We start from the raw sequence: 13775 nt of genomic DNA, 5'->3' as shown, positions 1-13775 counted from the left end.
ATGCCTACTGGAGGGTTGTTTTTTTTTCCTTTTTCTATTAATGTTCACTATGGGGTTAACGTTAGTTATAACATCTGCAGAGAGAAAAAAGCATAATTAATTTAATCTGAAACAGGATTCTAAAAATCAAGTTCAGCGCAATAAATCAGTGCTTTTGTGTAGGCAGCAAGGGAAATATCCTTTAACTTTTATTTTTGTGTATTAACAAAAAGTGTTACTTGTAAATAAATGTGAAATATAGCTGCAAATGTTACATAGTTTACAGTATTTTCCTATGAAAAACAATGTGGAATAATTAATTTCCCCCAAGTACTAGATGAAAGTAATTAAAATTCTTCATGCTTCACTTAACATTTATTTTACTAGCAACGTGACTACTGTTTGGCTCAATACAAATTTCCATCATTACACAAAGATATCTCTTTCTGACCCAGAAAATATCTTTGTTCTCACTGGGTAAGTATCAGTCATAGCATAAGAATGGCACCTTTTTTCTTGTGACCTTGGAGCATGTATAACACCACAAAAATGGCAGTAGATATCTAACATAAACTGGACATCTGTCATTTCAGAGCTATTTGTTTTTTCCCCTTCATAAGGGGTGAAAACCACTGGGTCTGCAAAAAACAGACAGTGGAGTTCGCAGGGAAATCGTTATTGCAGTTCTGAAGATGTTTGGGGTGCCAATATGCAAGTTTAGAGAAACTGCTGTTGGTTATAATCTGAAGTGCCCTTTTCTGAGTGAGGAGGAATTTGAAACTTGACAGCAAAAAGGTTTTCTTGACTTAATAGTCTGGGCAGATGATCATTCCCCTGAGACCCACTTCACTTTCTAGGCTGCCTCCTCCTCTCTGACACGTACCCAAACAGCAGCTCTGTCAGGCTAACAGCAAATGCTACATCCTTGAGGAAAACCTGAGCTCTACAGAATAAAAATCACCCCAAATGAAGTTACTGTGGGCTAAGAAGGGGAATTCCTGCCTCCTGCACGCTCTGGTACTCACAAAGCAAATCTAGTTTTGCAGGGAGCTCTGCTCTAATTTTCTGACTCTACCCCGTCTATGTTAATCTAAGTCATTCCAGAGACAGCAGCATGAGAGGTAAATGTTTTAAACAGTTTTAGCAAAAAGCAAGGCATCCAACTCCCTACCCTAGATTATAACTAAAGGAGTATTTAAAAAAAAAAAAAAAAAAAGTAAGCGTAACTCTCTTTAACTCTCTTGGAAGAACAGTGCCTTAGGCCATTTGACAGTGACAGGATTTCTCTTCAGTATCTTCAAAAATACGAAATGAAATTATTGTAAAAAATGAAACAAACCAACCTTCAAAACCCCAACAAAATATCACTGAGAGCACGGGGCATAAAGGAAGGCAAAGAAGTGATCTACATTAAAAAGATCTATTGGATTCTCATACAACAGGGAAAACAGCAACACCCATTAATTTCTTGACTAACAGTTGTCCTGAGAACTAAAACCCATGGCATTTTGTCACAAGGAGCATGTGCCTTGTCTCTCACAGGGGTTGTTTATTCTCTGAAGGCAGGGAAAGTGTAACATGGCCAACTGTAAGAATCAGCAGGATTATAAAACTGTGACTCATCTCCTGCTTCATTCAACAGTTAGGAAGGGATTGTAAAGCCTGATAGCAGGTTGTTTTCTGCCTTTCTCGCAGGAGGAAGGAGATAAGGAAAGCCAGGCTAGATAATGTAGGCACTTCATGGTTTATTAGATCCTTAAGAACCATGTTCTTCACTAACTAGGTCAACAACCCCAAGAGGAAGTTACAGGCATCAGCAAAAGTACAAGAGCATTTACTGCTCATATGGCTTCAGACACAAACTGGAACAGGTGACATTTGTCAGTTGGTCTTGTTCTTTACAAATGGAAGAATGAGATGGCTGGAAAGCCTTTTCTTATTAGCCTGATAAAAGTACTTTCCTCATGTTATTTAAAGCTTTAAGCAAACAATTCCTAGTATAGAAATGTTCTTAATGATAGAGCTCAAAAAATCACAGACAGACATAGCTCAGCTTCTGCTGTTCTCATCTCCCCAGCAGTCCAGAAATTAGAGGCTGTTTGCAGTGGGATTATCACGACTCCAGATACTGTGAAATCTTAACTAGTTTATAGAAAGTAAATAAAAGCTGCTGTTGCAGTAACATGCCCACCCTGACTACAGGAAGTTTCTAATTTCGAAAAGGAAGTTCTCAAAACAAAACAAAACAAAAAAAGGTAAACACCACCAAAAATGTCTACAGAACTGAGAAATAGGTTGGATGGTATACCCGTAAATTACGCTGCCTAAAAAAGTTCCATCTTTCCCTCTACTTTTGTCATTGAACAGGAAGCGTGATCTGGTAACAAACAACAGAGCACACTCACACAGGAAAACTCAGTCTTTGTTTCTACGTTTTTATGGGTGAAACTTCAAAAACACAAGTGGAAACCTGTAATACTGTGGCTTAAAACTAACTTCGAGCTCCTCATGTTCAAACGTTTCTGCAATAAAGAAGTCTGCAAAGGCCTTCCTAAAAGTTCAGTGTCTTTCATTTTCCTCTCAACTGTTCCCAGTCTTTTTATTGCTTCTATTCCCAATAATTTTCTTGTCTTTCATACTATGCAAATATAGTTCGTACATTTCCTGACAAGCCATTTGCTCACAAATCATTAACAAGAACTGTGATGAACCTTTCCCTGTTTGCTGCATTTCTTATGCTTGTGGTGACTTGGGACACAACATATGTCAGAATTGCCAGCAAAGACATTCTTAGGATATAGGAATGAAATAAATTAACCAATTCACACAGCAAAGATTGTTCTGCTGGACTAAAGTATAAACCAACAGGATTTTTAAACAAAGAAAACAGCAGCTAAATCAGGTTAACACATTTCTCCTCTTTTAGAAAGGGATTTTCATAACATATCGCTAAATTTTGGCATCAGAGTAAAAAATTATCAGAAACACTAGAAGTATTTATTATTTGTAGTAAACTACTCAGCATTAACTGAAATTCAGCAAGTCTCAATCCAGTAAAAATGGTGCAGTGTATGATGTCTGGAATTATTTGAGAACAGCCTTCCATTTGCCTGTTTCAAAATTCATAATAGAAAGGGTACCACTGGACAGAAGTTTTCAGAATATGCCCTTTAGATCACGTGTACTGTACGGACTGCTTGCTGCAGGCCTGTTGACAGACAGATCTATTGTCCTGGTTTCCATTTGATAGCTTGTTTTAAGAGACAGACAGAAGTGTGTGACATTAATGCAGTATGCTAAGATTACTTCCTATGAAAGAAATTGATGAAAGCAGAATTCCGAATTTGCAAATAAAAAATAGGAAGGTTTTTCATAAGTAGTCATAAGTGGAAAAGGAAAGGAACAATGAGAATTAAGAAGAGAAATGATACTGTATAAAACCTTCTTTATTATGAGGTCATGCATATTAGGAAGTTCCCTGAGAACTGGCTTATGCCATTGTAGGAACACAAAATATTAAAGAGTTAAAGCAAAACAAACATAAATGATAGCTCAGAATTTTATTTATCCAATTCTTTACCAGCAACTTTAGATTTTAACGTATCAACAAGACTTGCTAAGAGATTTTATAACCCTTGCTACTGTTGGAGCAATCCATAGAGAATAATTTTTGCACTTACCTTGTTATAACAGAATAGCAGGATTAGGTTTAACTTTTCTGACGAATAAGGGCCAAAAGTGTCCCAGCTAAATAAAATCTTGGCAGCATTGCACAAGCATCAATATTCATCTACCTGCTATTTCAAGTAAGGTCACAAAATGGTTAGTTAAAAATGTAAAAACAGAATCACCTGCAGAGCAATCGTGGTATTCTTCGCAGGATATTTCCCCACCAGTCCTTGTTCTTTGCGTTTCTTGAATTTCCTAAAGTAGTCCTGTATCAGGAAGGTGGCATAGAACTTCCCCACGGTTACCTCATCATCTAAATGAACAGACCAGACAGATCTCTCCCAAGTCAGCACATTTATCAATAGCCTGTACACTCAGATCTGATTTGGGGGGAAAATGTGATGGGTGCAATAGGTACTGCACTTTCAGCTTACAACAATGGACCCTGTAACTAGATTAAAAGCAATGTTTTAGCAAGCAGTTTTGGCTCAGTCAGTTAAGTGAACTCATCCTTAATAAAGAAGAAAATAAATACAATACCAAGTCTCATGTCCTTCTAAGTTTCTAACAAAACCATAAACATGTTTGTATATGCATGGAAACTGAAATACTGGCTTTAGTTACTTGGAATAAATAGATTAAATACAAGCTACTGTGACATACATACATTGATGTTCATAAGAGTGACTGTGAAAAAAAAAAAAAAAAGGTTCTGCCTACATCTCTTTTTTTGCCATGGCTGAACCAAATTTGCTTAGTCAGTGTATCGGTGTAGCATTGTTCTGATTGCTCAAGGACTTGGATATCTTTACAGCCTGCTTCGCTCTGCAGATTTTTTTATTGGTGTCATGCCCCCACTGTAATCCCTGAGCATCTCCCACTTTGAATTTTGTGTCCCAGATGCTCATGTTACGCTCTATCTTCTGCTATTTTGTCAGACAAGACAGGTTCTTGTCTCTGAGGAAATCCCACAGAAGTTACAATTTCATGTGTTTTTTATATGTTTAAGATGTGGTCTTTAGCCACCTTCTACACAGGTGACGTGAGTAATAGATGATAACAGTAAGTACAAAAACCAACATGGTTCTCTCACACATTATGTATTGTGTGAGCTCTGCAATGCTGATAAGAATGAAAATAACTTCCATCAGTTAATTTAGTACAATTCAAATGATAGGCAAACAGCCAGGACAGTAAAACCAAGCATGTTTACAGAGTCACTGCTGTGAACAAAATCCAAATTTCAAGGTTTCCAGAGTTCACAGGCAGGTGGCAGTGTCCTTGTAAAGACACCCAGTCGCCTGCTCACAGCATGTCAAGAGTGCCTGTGCCTGTTTCATGAGTGCAGTCAATCGCTCAGAGGGGCAGTTTTCACCTCTCAGTGACGCTTGCCAGAAAACCAGGAATAGTTTTCCATTCGAAAACATTGCTTTTGTTGTCACACATTTGCTTCCTCTCTAGAGTTATCTGACATGAAGTTGGCTATTTCCCTTCCTGCTGTGCTGTCCAGTCTCCCGGTGGTTTTCAGGATCCTGAAATAGCCATTTGCAATCGCTGGCTACTCTAAAGGAGGGCTGGGGTGGTTTAGGCATCCAGGTTCTCTCTGCTGTCAGGGATCACCCTGATGGGCAGTAAGTTCCCCTCATTCCAGCTGCCCTTGCTGGGACAGACAGATGTTTATCCCATCTCAGGCTCTGGGTTACTCTGTACAGTCAAGCCTTGGCTGAACATGAAAATGTAACATGCCCAGGCACATTTTAGCACACCTCTGTTAGAAAGTATGGATTCTGCTCTAATGTCATTTGTTCTCTCCATATTTTAACTCTCTAATGGAGTTTTAGAATAGACTTGAGTTTGGTTTTTTGTTTCATGGAGCTTTTACATATGAACACATTCCTTTAAACAAGCTTTTCCTCTTGTCCCCATCAAGCAAATGTTCTAATCAGATGTTATACATTAATATTTGATTAAAACAGAATGTTGTTGTATCTTTATCAGCAATATGTGCCAATGTATCTCTCTATTGACAGTATTTCCAATATTATTTTCACCTGTAAGGACTGTTTGTTTCTAATTTAAATTTAATTGACTTTCCTCTTCTAGTGACTTGATTTCACAAAAAAAAAAAAAAAAAAAAAAAGCATGAGGAATCCAATCCATGGACTATTTAAACTCATTTTTGCCACTGTGATAAAATTTGTCTCAAGATGAAACCTCTACCATTCCAAATCAGCTCCTCTTGTTATAATATCTGAAATGGGTTGGATGCATGGGAGAAAGTAGGACAGGCTTTAACTTCAGTGAAAATGCACCCAGAATGTCTTCTCCCCACAGTTTATATGTCTTTTAATGTATCAAAGCACAAATAATTATAATAATTGCTTCAAAAGATATTGGTTGGGAGACCAGTCTGTTGCAGGAAATATCTTAACATATTACAGAGCCTGCTCTGCCAAAGTGACAACTCCTCAAAGGTCTGAGTCCCCTCCAGTTCCTGCTAGGAAAGAGGGAACTAGCAGGAAATAGCAGGAACTCCACAGCTCACAAGAAAAGCTCACCAGTCTACAGATTCAGCCTCAGCATCAAAAACCTTTCTAATTTACTCCACAAATCTAATTCCTAAACTTTTTGTGAACATTTCCTTTGATGTTCACGGTGCTTTGTATTAGGATGAGATCTCTTACACAGCATCTACTCTGAACCTGCCTAACTTAGTTTAGCTGAATCCACTGACTTACAGCGTAGCCTTGGTCAAACTCCCCAGATAAGCCTTTCCCCATCCTTTATTCTATTTTATTTCAAGTATTTGAACAGAACTGTTAAGGAAGTGAAATAGCAAATGGCTTCTAGAAGGAACAAGCACATAGAAGTGACAAGACTTGATATAACATACTATGGGTTGCATTCAGAGCACATCTCAAACCAGGCTTTGACACTGCACGACCACTGACTGTACCTGAGATGACAATACCTGAGAAATATCAGTGTGCAGAAATGCAGGGCCCTCACTGATCACTCTGGGCACGCACCAACCTAAGCGTATCAGATGAATGCCCTACCGGTTTGCTGACTTGGGCATGTCAAAGTCTGCATGTACCAAGAAGATGCAGGTGTATTTCCCAGGCACAGTCAGTTGTACTGCAGACACGGGCACACAGGGACTGACACCTGGCCAAGGGGTGCTAGCCTTGACTGTTTGTTTTTGGAGTAACACACATATAGCCAGCTATAAACAGGTACAGGGAGGCAGCTAAGCATGACTGACCACAGAGTAGACACATGGCTAGTTACAGTCAGTGACAGCAAAAGGAATCATTTCACTAGGAAGCTTTTGGAACAGGGCAAAAAGTATTAGGCAGGGTTCAATGGGCTTGCAAGGTGAAGACTGGGGAGTTCAGAGAATACAGGTGAATCTTCAGTGAGTTCTATTTCCCTTACTCTCTAGTCTCATTCATAAATCAGACATTTGACTGACATTCTACGCTTTTGCAAAGCAGTTTCACTTTTCTGTACTAAAAATGCACTGCTAACTATTAACAGTCTAAGTGGTAGTAATAAATTATTTAATCAGTACCAAGAACTGACGGTCTATTTCTAGTGCATCTATTTATAATCCAAGGAGAAAAAGTGAGATACTGATTATTTTCATCCTGCTCTGCAAATAAGTGTTCTGGAGGTACAGTCATGAGCACATGAAGGACCTGCCATTCAGAAATACCAGCAAAAGCAGTACTGGACAAAAATGTCATAAACTAGACCTCTCAACACTTCTAAGTGCAAGTGATTCTAACATATTGAAATTGGATGCTTTTTTGATTTATATTGAAAAGAATTTTGTGTCTCCTAGCAGATTGTTACTATCAGCTGTCACTGATGTTAATTCATGCACAATCTTCCACGGAATATTAAACATCAAAACTAATTTCTACTGCACACTAAGCTATTTTACACTCCTATGGCATATGAATGTAAAATAGCTATATTCCTCTTTTCTTCTAGGTGGTTTAAAATATTTTCAATTTTCAGGTAAATCATAATAAGGTCTACAGAGAAATAAACCAAACTGAAATCAAAAATTGATAAAGCTGCAGGACTTCCCAACATGTTCTTATTTCTACTGGGTTGCAGAAGCCATACTGCTTCCTATCAATTGAGCAGATCCAGCTTTTCAGCCTCCTAGCTAAACTGAAGAGCTACATTTGCAGAATATTAGCAATGAATTTTAGTATAGCTGAAAATAAATATACAGCTTATATTCAGCAATGAAATGAAGCTGAAGTTAACAGTGAATTACTATGTAAGATTAGTTCTAGGAATGTAATCTGTACAGGTTCTTTGTCAGATTGATTTAGGCAGGCAGAGCTCGCTATTCTGAAGCATGCATCTCTATTTCAATTACAAAATGTAGGGGAATAAAGTTGGCAAGAGGCAACACTAATTCCATGCCACCACCCTAAAACAGAATTGCTTCAGAATATTCGGAAAGACTCATAGTTGAAAGGAACAGAGGCTGCAGAAAAAGCTCAAGCACATAGTTACAACAATAACAAAGCGATTCATCTATGCCATGCAAGCACTTAGGTGTAAGGCTAAGAACAACAGAGTAGAACACAAAAGTTGTTTTAAATGTGCAGTATCAGCTCCCCTTTGAAGAGACAAAGTGGTTCGGGTTTTGCCTTCGTCCCCCACTCTTGTCTGGCAGCCACCACACCAACAGCAAGTGGCTCCTACAGCCACAAAGCTACTGCTGCTTGCTGGGCCGTGCTGAGGAGCAGTGCAGGCAGGGTGCTCCTCCTGCCTGCGCCTGAGCATCAGCTCCCAGGGTCAGCCTCCACCACCAGGCCCGGGCTCTTGAGTCTGATCAGCCTTGGAAGCTGCCGTAACACTATGAAGGCACCAGAAACTACAAGAAGCACCATGTGATGACAATGGATCTGAGTACTGGATGCCCAGGTAAACGTATCTTGGGTGTGGCTGACAGTGCAACAGATCCTGCACCTTTAAAACTCGAAAAAGCAAGTAAAGAACAGTCACCTAAACCTACACTACAGCATATGAATAAAAATGTATATATTGAAAAAGGCTAAATATATATATATCAGGATATATATATTTACAAAGAGAGATATATTTGACATGTTATTTTACAGCACGTAGGAACATCTAATAAACGTGCCTTGTAAATCTGCAGACACAAATGTTTGGTGTCATTACAACTGAGATATCTCTTTACATGGGCCATATTCACATCTCAGTCATACTGGTGTCAATCTGAACCATTTCCATCATCTGTTGACTGTGGAATGGTTCTGGTTTAAACTAATGTAACTGAGACGATTTAGCCTCTTGTTTTATTAATTTAGCAAAAAAAAATATTTTAAGTTGGCAATAATTTTGTTTGTTTTCTCCCAGAAGTATTCAACATATACAAGCAAATAAGTTATAATGTAGCATAGTACAAAACATGTTGTTTTGACCAGTGCATTGAAATCAAACTAGTTTATTTTGCTGAATAATCCAAAATCAAGACTAGATTTAGCTCTAATAAGGTATTTTTCACAAGTAAGAAAATAAGTATAATATTTTCCTCTCTCTCTTTTTGATCTAAGAAAATGTCACTTATCAGTCCTACATGTATTCTCTGGTGTAATAGGATATAATTTTCTCAATATTTATTTTGTTATTATTTGTTGTCCTTCAATGACATTACAATTGCAAAATGTGGTATTTTCATTTCTTTGGTTCCCAGCAATCTAGACAGACCAACAGGCACAGAGAACAGCGCAGTGCAAAGTTTATCAGACTGACCGCCAGCTGGAGGGACAACTTGGTCAAGCAATTTCATGCTCGTTTTCTTCCATATTTTCTTTATAACTGCTCTGAGTTCTTCATTTGCTTGCTCTAGGTTACCTGTGGCAATGAAACAGAAAAAGGGCGGATGGTAATCACGTTTCAACCATCTGCAATGAATAAGCCTTTGGATAATGATTAGCTGTATACAATTAAAGACTGTGATGGGGATCCTTTGTGGCAAACCTAAGCTCCGTGATGCAGCAAACAACAACACTACAACACCTAGAGAGAAGAAAGGGCAAAAGACAGCAAATTGCTGGGGCTTATAAATCAGTCTCTGGAGCACTGCAGAGGTCAGCTGTGATTTACAGACCTTGGCCTCACTCTGTCACTCCTTACTGAAATTGTCCAGAAAGCACCAACCTGCTCTTTACAAGCCACTTCTTTCTTGATCCAAAGTTAAACCTTTATTTGTTTAATCACACAGATTACTCAGTAGTACAGACTTGAAAGTTCAGGCAATTGAGTAATGAGCAGTTTTTCATCTCTTGCAGTGCCCACCTAAACCACAGCGATGCCTGAGGGGGCTTAACCTAAGTTTGTTATTGCCAGTGGAACTCCAATTCTGCTGAGAAGACGACAAATGAGTAAAAAAATAGGGGGAAAAGGTAAAAAAGCATGAAAACAGATAGAAAATTATTTGAAACATATCACTATGTCTAAAACCTTTTCTCTCTTTGATGCAAATTACAGAAATTCATTCAACTCAGTCAGAACTGGCCTCAACCAGACTGGAGTGGTTGTTTTCAAGTGTGCAAAAGTTGCAGTTGCACCGGTGTGAGATCCAAGGCACCAGGCTAAAAGGTAGTGAGAAAGGAGCATTTTGGTTGGGCAGGAAGGGAAATTCATTCATTCCTTGCAGTAGAACCCCTGTTATGCCCCTGCTGCACATTTTTATCTGATCAGATAAAAGCATAGAGTAATTTCTGCAGTATCCTCTTTCCTTTCACTTTCTGGCAAATGATTACTTGCAACAGTGAATAAAACCCATGATCCAAAAGCAAATCAGATCCAGTCAGACCAAGGCAGCCTTACTTATGTCCAACAAAATGAACAAATTGTAACTTTTCCTCACTGTACCTTCTGACAAGTCCAGAAAGGTTTAACAGCAAAGAACCTTACCTTCTGTTTTTATCTTTAGAGCAGTCCTAACCAGAGCAAACAAAGTAGCATTGAACATGACGGTTCCATCACTGTTTAGTGGCATATTCATGGCTACTAACCTCTGAAAATGAGAAAAGGAGAACAAATTTTGACACTGCTTTAATTGGGAAAAAAAAAAAAAAAAGAAAGAAATCCTGTAATGTTAATTTTTGGAAAGCTGATGTATTCAAAGAATAATATTGGTGAGAGGCATACAAATTATGTAAGTTCTTCCAAAAAAGTTGAGTTCTCCATCCTAGCTGTGTATAATAGGCAGTCAATACCACTTCTTTCTGGCATTAATCATATGCATGCTCACACAAAAACTAAAACCATCCAGTTTTCATTGTTGCTTATTTAGGCAATTTTCAAACATCCAAGCTCAGTCCTTGACTATAAGTCACACTGTGCAAGTACTAAGGACAAAAGCAGTTATTTGAGAGCATGCACTCCAGTTTCAGTCATGTTCCAGGTTCCCCAGTGGTTCCTCAAGCTCCCTAAAGAACCCCAGCACCAGGCCTGTCTTGTACTTCTCAGGGAACTCTTTAGTCCCACCGTGCTTCTCTCATGCCATCTACACTGAACTACTGCGAAGGGGCTTTTTGGGTTAATCCACCTCTGAATTAGTGTTCACCTTTTAGAGCAGCATTGCTGTGACCCTGTCTGTAAAAGAATACTATTTCATCTAACAGAATTTTCTCCTGATGTCTTACCTGGATTTTCTCCTATTCTAATTTAAAAGCAAATATCAATGAATACTTGATCTTTCCAACAGATACAGGTTTGCTTTGAGTAAACCTTGTGACATTCCATTCCAACCCAGTGGTCTGTATGTCAACTTACCTGTTTTTAAGACAGATATACAAGAAATCCAAATGAAAATAGTGTTGTAACAATCCTTTCATCAAAAGGCTTGATCTTATTCCCACTGAAATTGCTAAACCCACAGTATCCATAGTTCTGGGCTTCTCAAATAATGCAGTATTCATCCATCTCAGTGCTGCTTTTCAACTTTTACATTAAATGCAATTAAAATCACCTCAAAATCACACATTTTGCCTGACAGATTCTGAATCATTTTAAATTTCCATTAATCTGTCTTCTCACTTACTGCTACATATCATATTACACACCATTATTCACTTCAGCTTGGTTTATCATCTTCCAGTGCCCACCCTACAATCTCATTTCTACGTCTCATGCAGAGTAAAATTCTCATGAATGCAACTGTAAAAGCAGTCATTAAAACTTTATTGTCAATTAAAGCAAACTACCACTCTCTTCTCCCTGGGACTGAAGAGAAGTCAGAAATGTCACTGGGTTGAAGTAGTAAGATAGGCCACCAGAAATGCTGGGATGAGGTAGCTCAGATATGTGACAATAACAGATATACAGACCGATCCCTTTCATTTTGATCCTCTATGAAGAGCTTCACATTGGTGGCAACTACTCGAAGGAATACACAGAAAGAAACAACCTTAATTTTGCTGGTTTAACTTGGGGAAAAAAAAAAAAAAAAAAAAAAAACAACAAACAGCAGGAAAACTTGAGAGTGAATGAAACCTTGTGAAAAGACAAGATTACTTGTGCTCGTGTAACAAATATGGGCCAGAACTGCATGAATGAATGAACTGCAAGAGAAAGCAAGACCTACCTTGCAGGCCACTCGGTGAGGACATAACTTGCCAAAACCAAGTGGGGGCTGGATGCGTCTCAGTAATGTGACCACATCAAGATGCTTTATCCTTCCCCTGGAACCAACACACATCCGTTACCGAGCATCCACGTCCCCAAAATATACTGTGTTCTGCTTTGATTGTTTTTAGCAAAGAAATCATACCAGAGAAATGAGCTAACTTACTTTGCTTCAGGGTCATATTCTGACCATATCCTTTTGAATTCATCCAAATGATGGGGACCCAGAATAGACCAGTCACGTGTCAAATAATCAAAATTATCCATAATGACAGCCACAAACAAGTTTATAATCTAAAAAAAAAAAAAAAAAAAAAAAAAAAAAAAAAAAAAAAAAAAAAAAAAAAAAAAAAAAAAAAAAAAAAAAAAAAAAAAAAAAAAAAAAAAAAAAAAAGGCAATTAAGAACAATCTGCCTTGATTTTTAAAAATTTTTTAAAATTCAGTATCTAGAGTAGGTTAAGAACTCAAACAAATGAATTGATGATTTTTGGCAAATATCATCAAATATCACAGAAAATAATTTCATTTAACTAACTGAAACTCTATCAGGTAATGACATAAAAAGAATCTGATTCCACTATAGAGTACTCAGTTTTTGACACAGACTGCAAAATGGATTTGTTTCTCTTCCTTGATTTGCCAGATCCCACTACATCAAATTGAAGAATGGATCCTATACATGTATTTGACAGTGTAAATCTCAGGATCCAGCTTCTGTAGTAATAGGATCCAATTTCATAACAATAAGACTTCTATATATGTTTTGTTAACACAGAAGGTGATACAGAGCAGCAGAATGTCAATGTTTACATTAGTTCACAGAATTCTGTTGGATCACTCTCCTTTTGCAAGGAGATCAGTACTGTGAATAGAACAAATCAACCAGCTTAGACCACGCACCAGCAATAAGGAAAAACATATTTCAACAATTATTTTAGAGCAAATAATCCATTAGGCCATGGAGTAGGTGAAAGGTTATTTTCCACATCTCATGTGCCCCAATTTGAGCACACTTGTAGAGACACTAACCCAAATTCTGCTAAGTTTAAATAACACAAATAGCATTTACCAGTAAGTCAAAAGAATTGCAGTTTTATTATTAGGGAATATTTAATTACACTATTGACATCTGCATGAAATAACAGCTATGAAAAGACTGTTAACTTAAGCTTTCAAAGGTGCAGCCACCCACCCCCCACACAGAAGAACACCTTGCACGTGAGAATTTAGAATCATTTAGAGTCATTTGGGTAGGAAAGGACCTTTAAAGGTCATCTGGTCCAACCCCCCTGCAACGAGCAGGGAGATCTTGAGCCTGATCAGGTTGCCCAGAGCTCCATCCAACCTAATTTTGAATATTTCCAGGGATGGGAGGCATCGACCACCTCTCTGGGCAACCTGTTCCAGTATTTCACCACCTTCACTGTAAAAATTG

The 13775-nt window shown here is 38.1% G+C and overlaps 1 protein-coding gene across 7 annotated transcripts in view; it reads right to left on the bottom strand.

Moving 5' to 3' along the window:
* CACNA1D (calcium voltage-gated channel subunit alpha1 D) overlaps window positions 1-13775 on the bottom strand; it is a 168950-nt gene that overhangs the window by 18193 nt on the left and 136982 nt on the right. For all 7 annotated transcript variants that reach the window (XM_027886267.1, XM_027886266.1, XM_027886271.1 and 4 more), the window contains 5 exons: window positions 12506-12633; window positions 12299-12395; window positions 10624-10726; window positions 9457-9558; window positions 3831-3961 (listed from right to left, as the gene is read on the bottom strand). In XM_027886267.1, the coding sequence (XP_027742068.1) occupies window positions 3831-3961; window positions 9457-9558; window positions 10624-10726; window positions 12299-12395; window positions 12506-12633 (561 nt within the window). The remainder of the gene's footprint in view (window positions 1-3830; window positions 3962-9456; window positions 9559-10623; window positions 10727-12298; window positions 12396-12505; window positions 12634-13775) is intronic.

The sequence above is a fragment of the Empidonax traillii genome, unplaced genomic scaffold (genome assembly GCF_003031625.1).
Source record: "Empidonax traillii isolate 1590-97213 ecotype Southwest subspecies unplaced genomic scaffold, ASM303162v1 scaffold182:size1009393, whole genome shotgun sequence".
Taxonomy (NCBI): Eukaryota; Metazoa; Chordata; class Aves; order Passeriformes; family Tyrannidae; genus Empidonax; species Empidonax traillii.
Note: the sequence above shows the minus strand (reverse complement) of the source record. Positions and strands in the feature narration are given on the sequence as shown.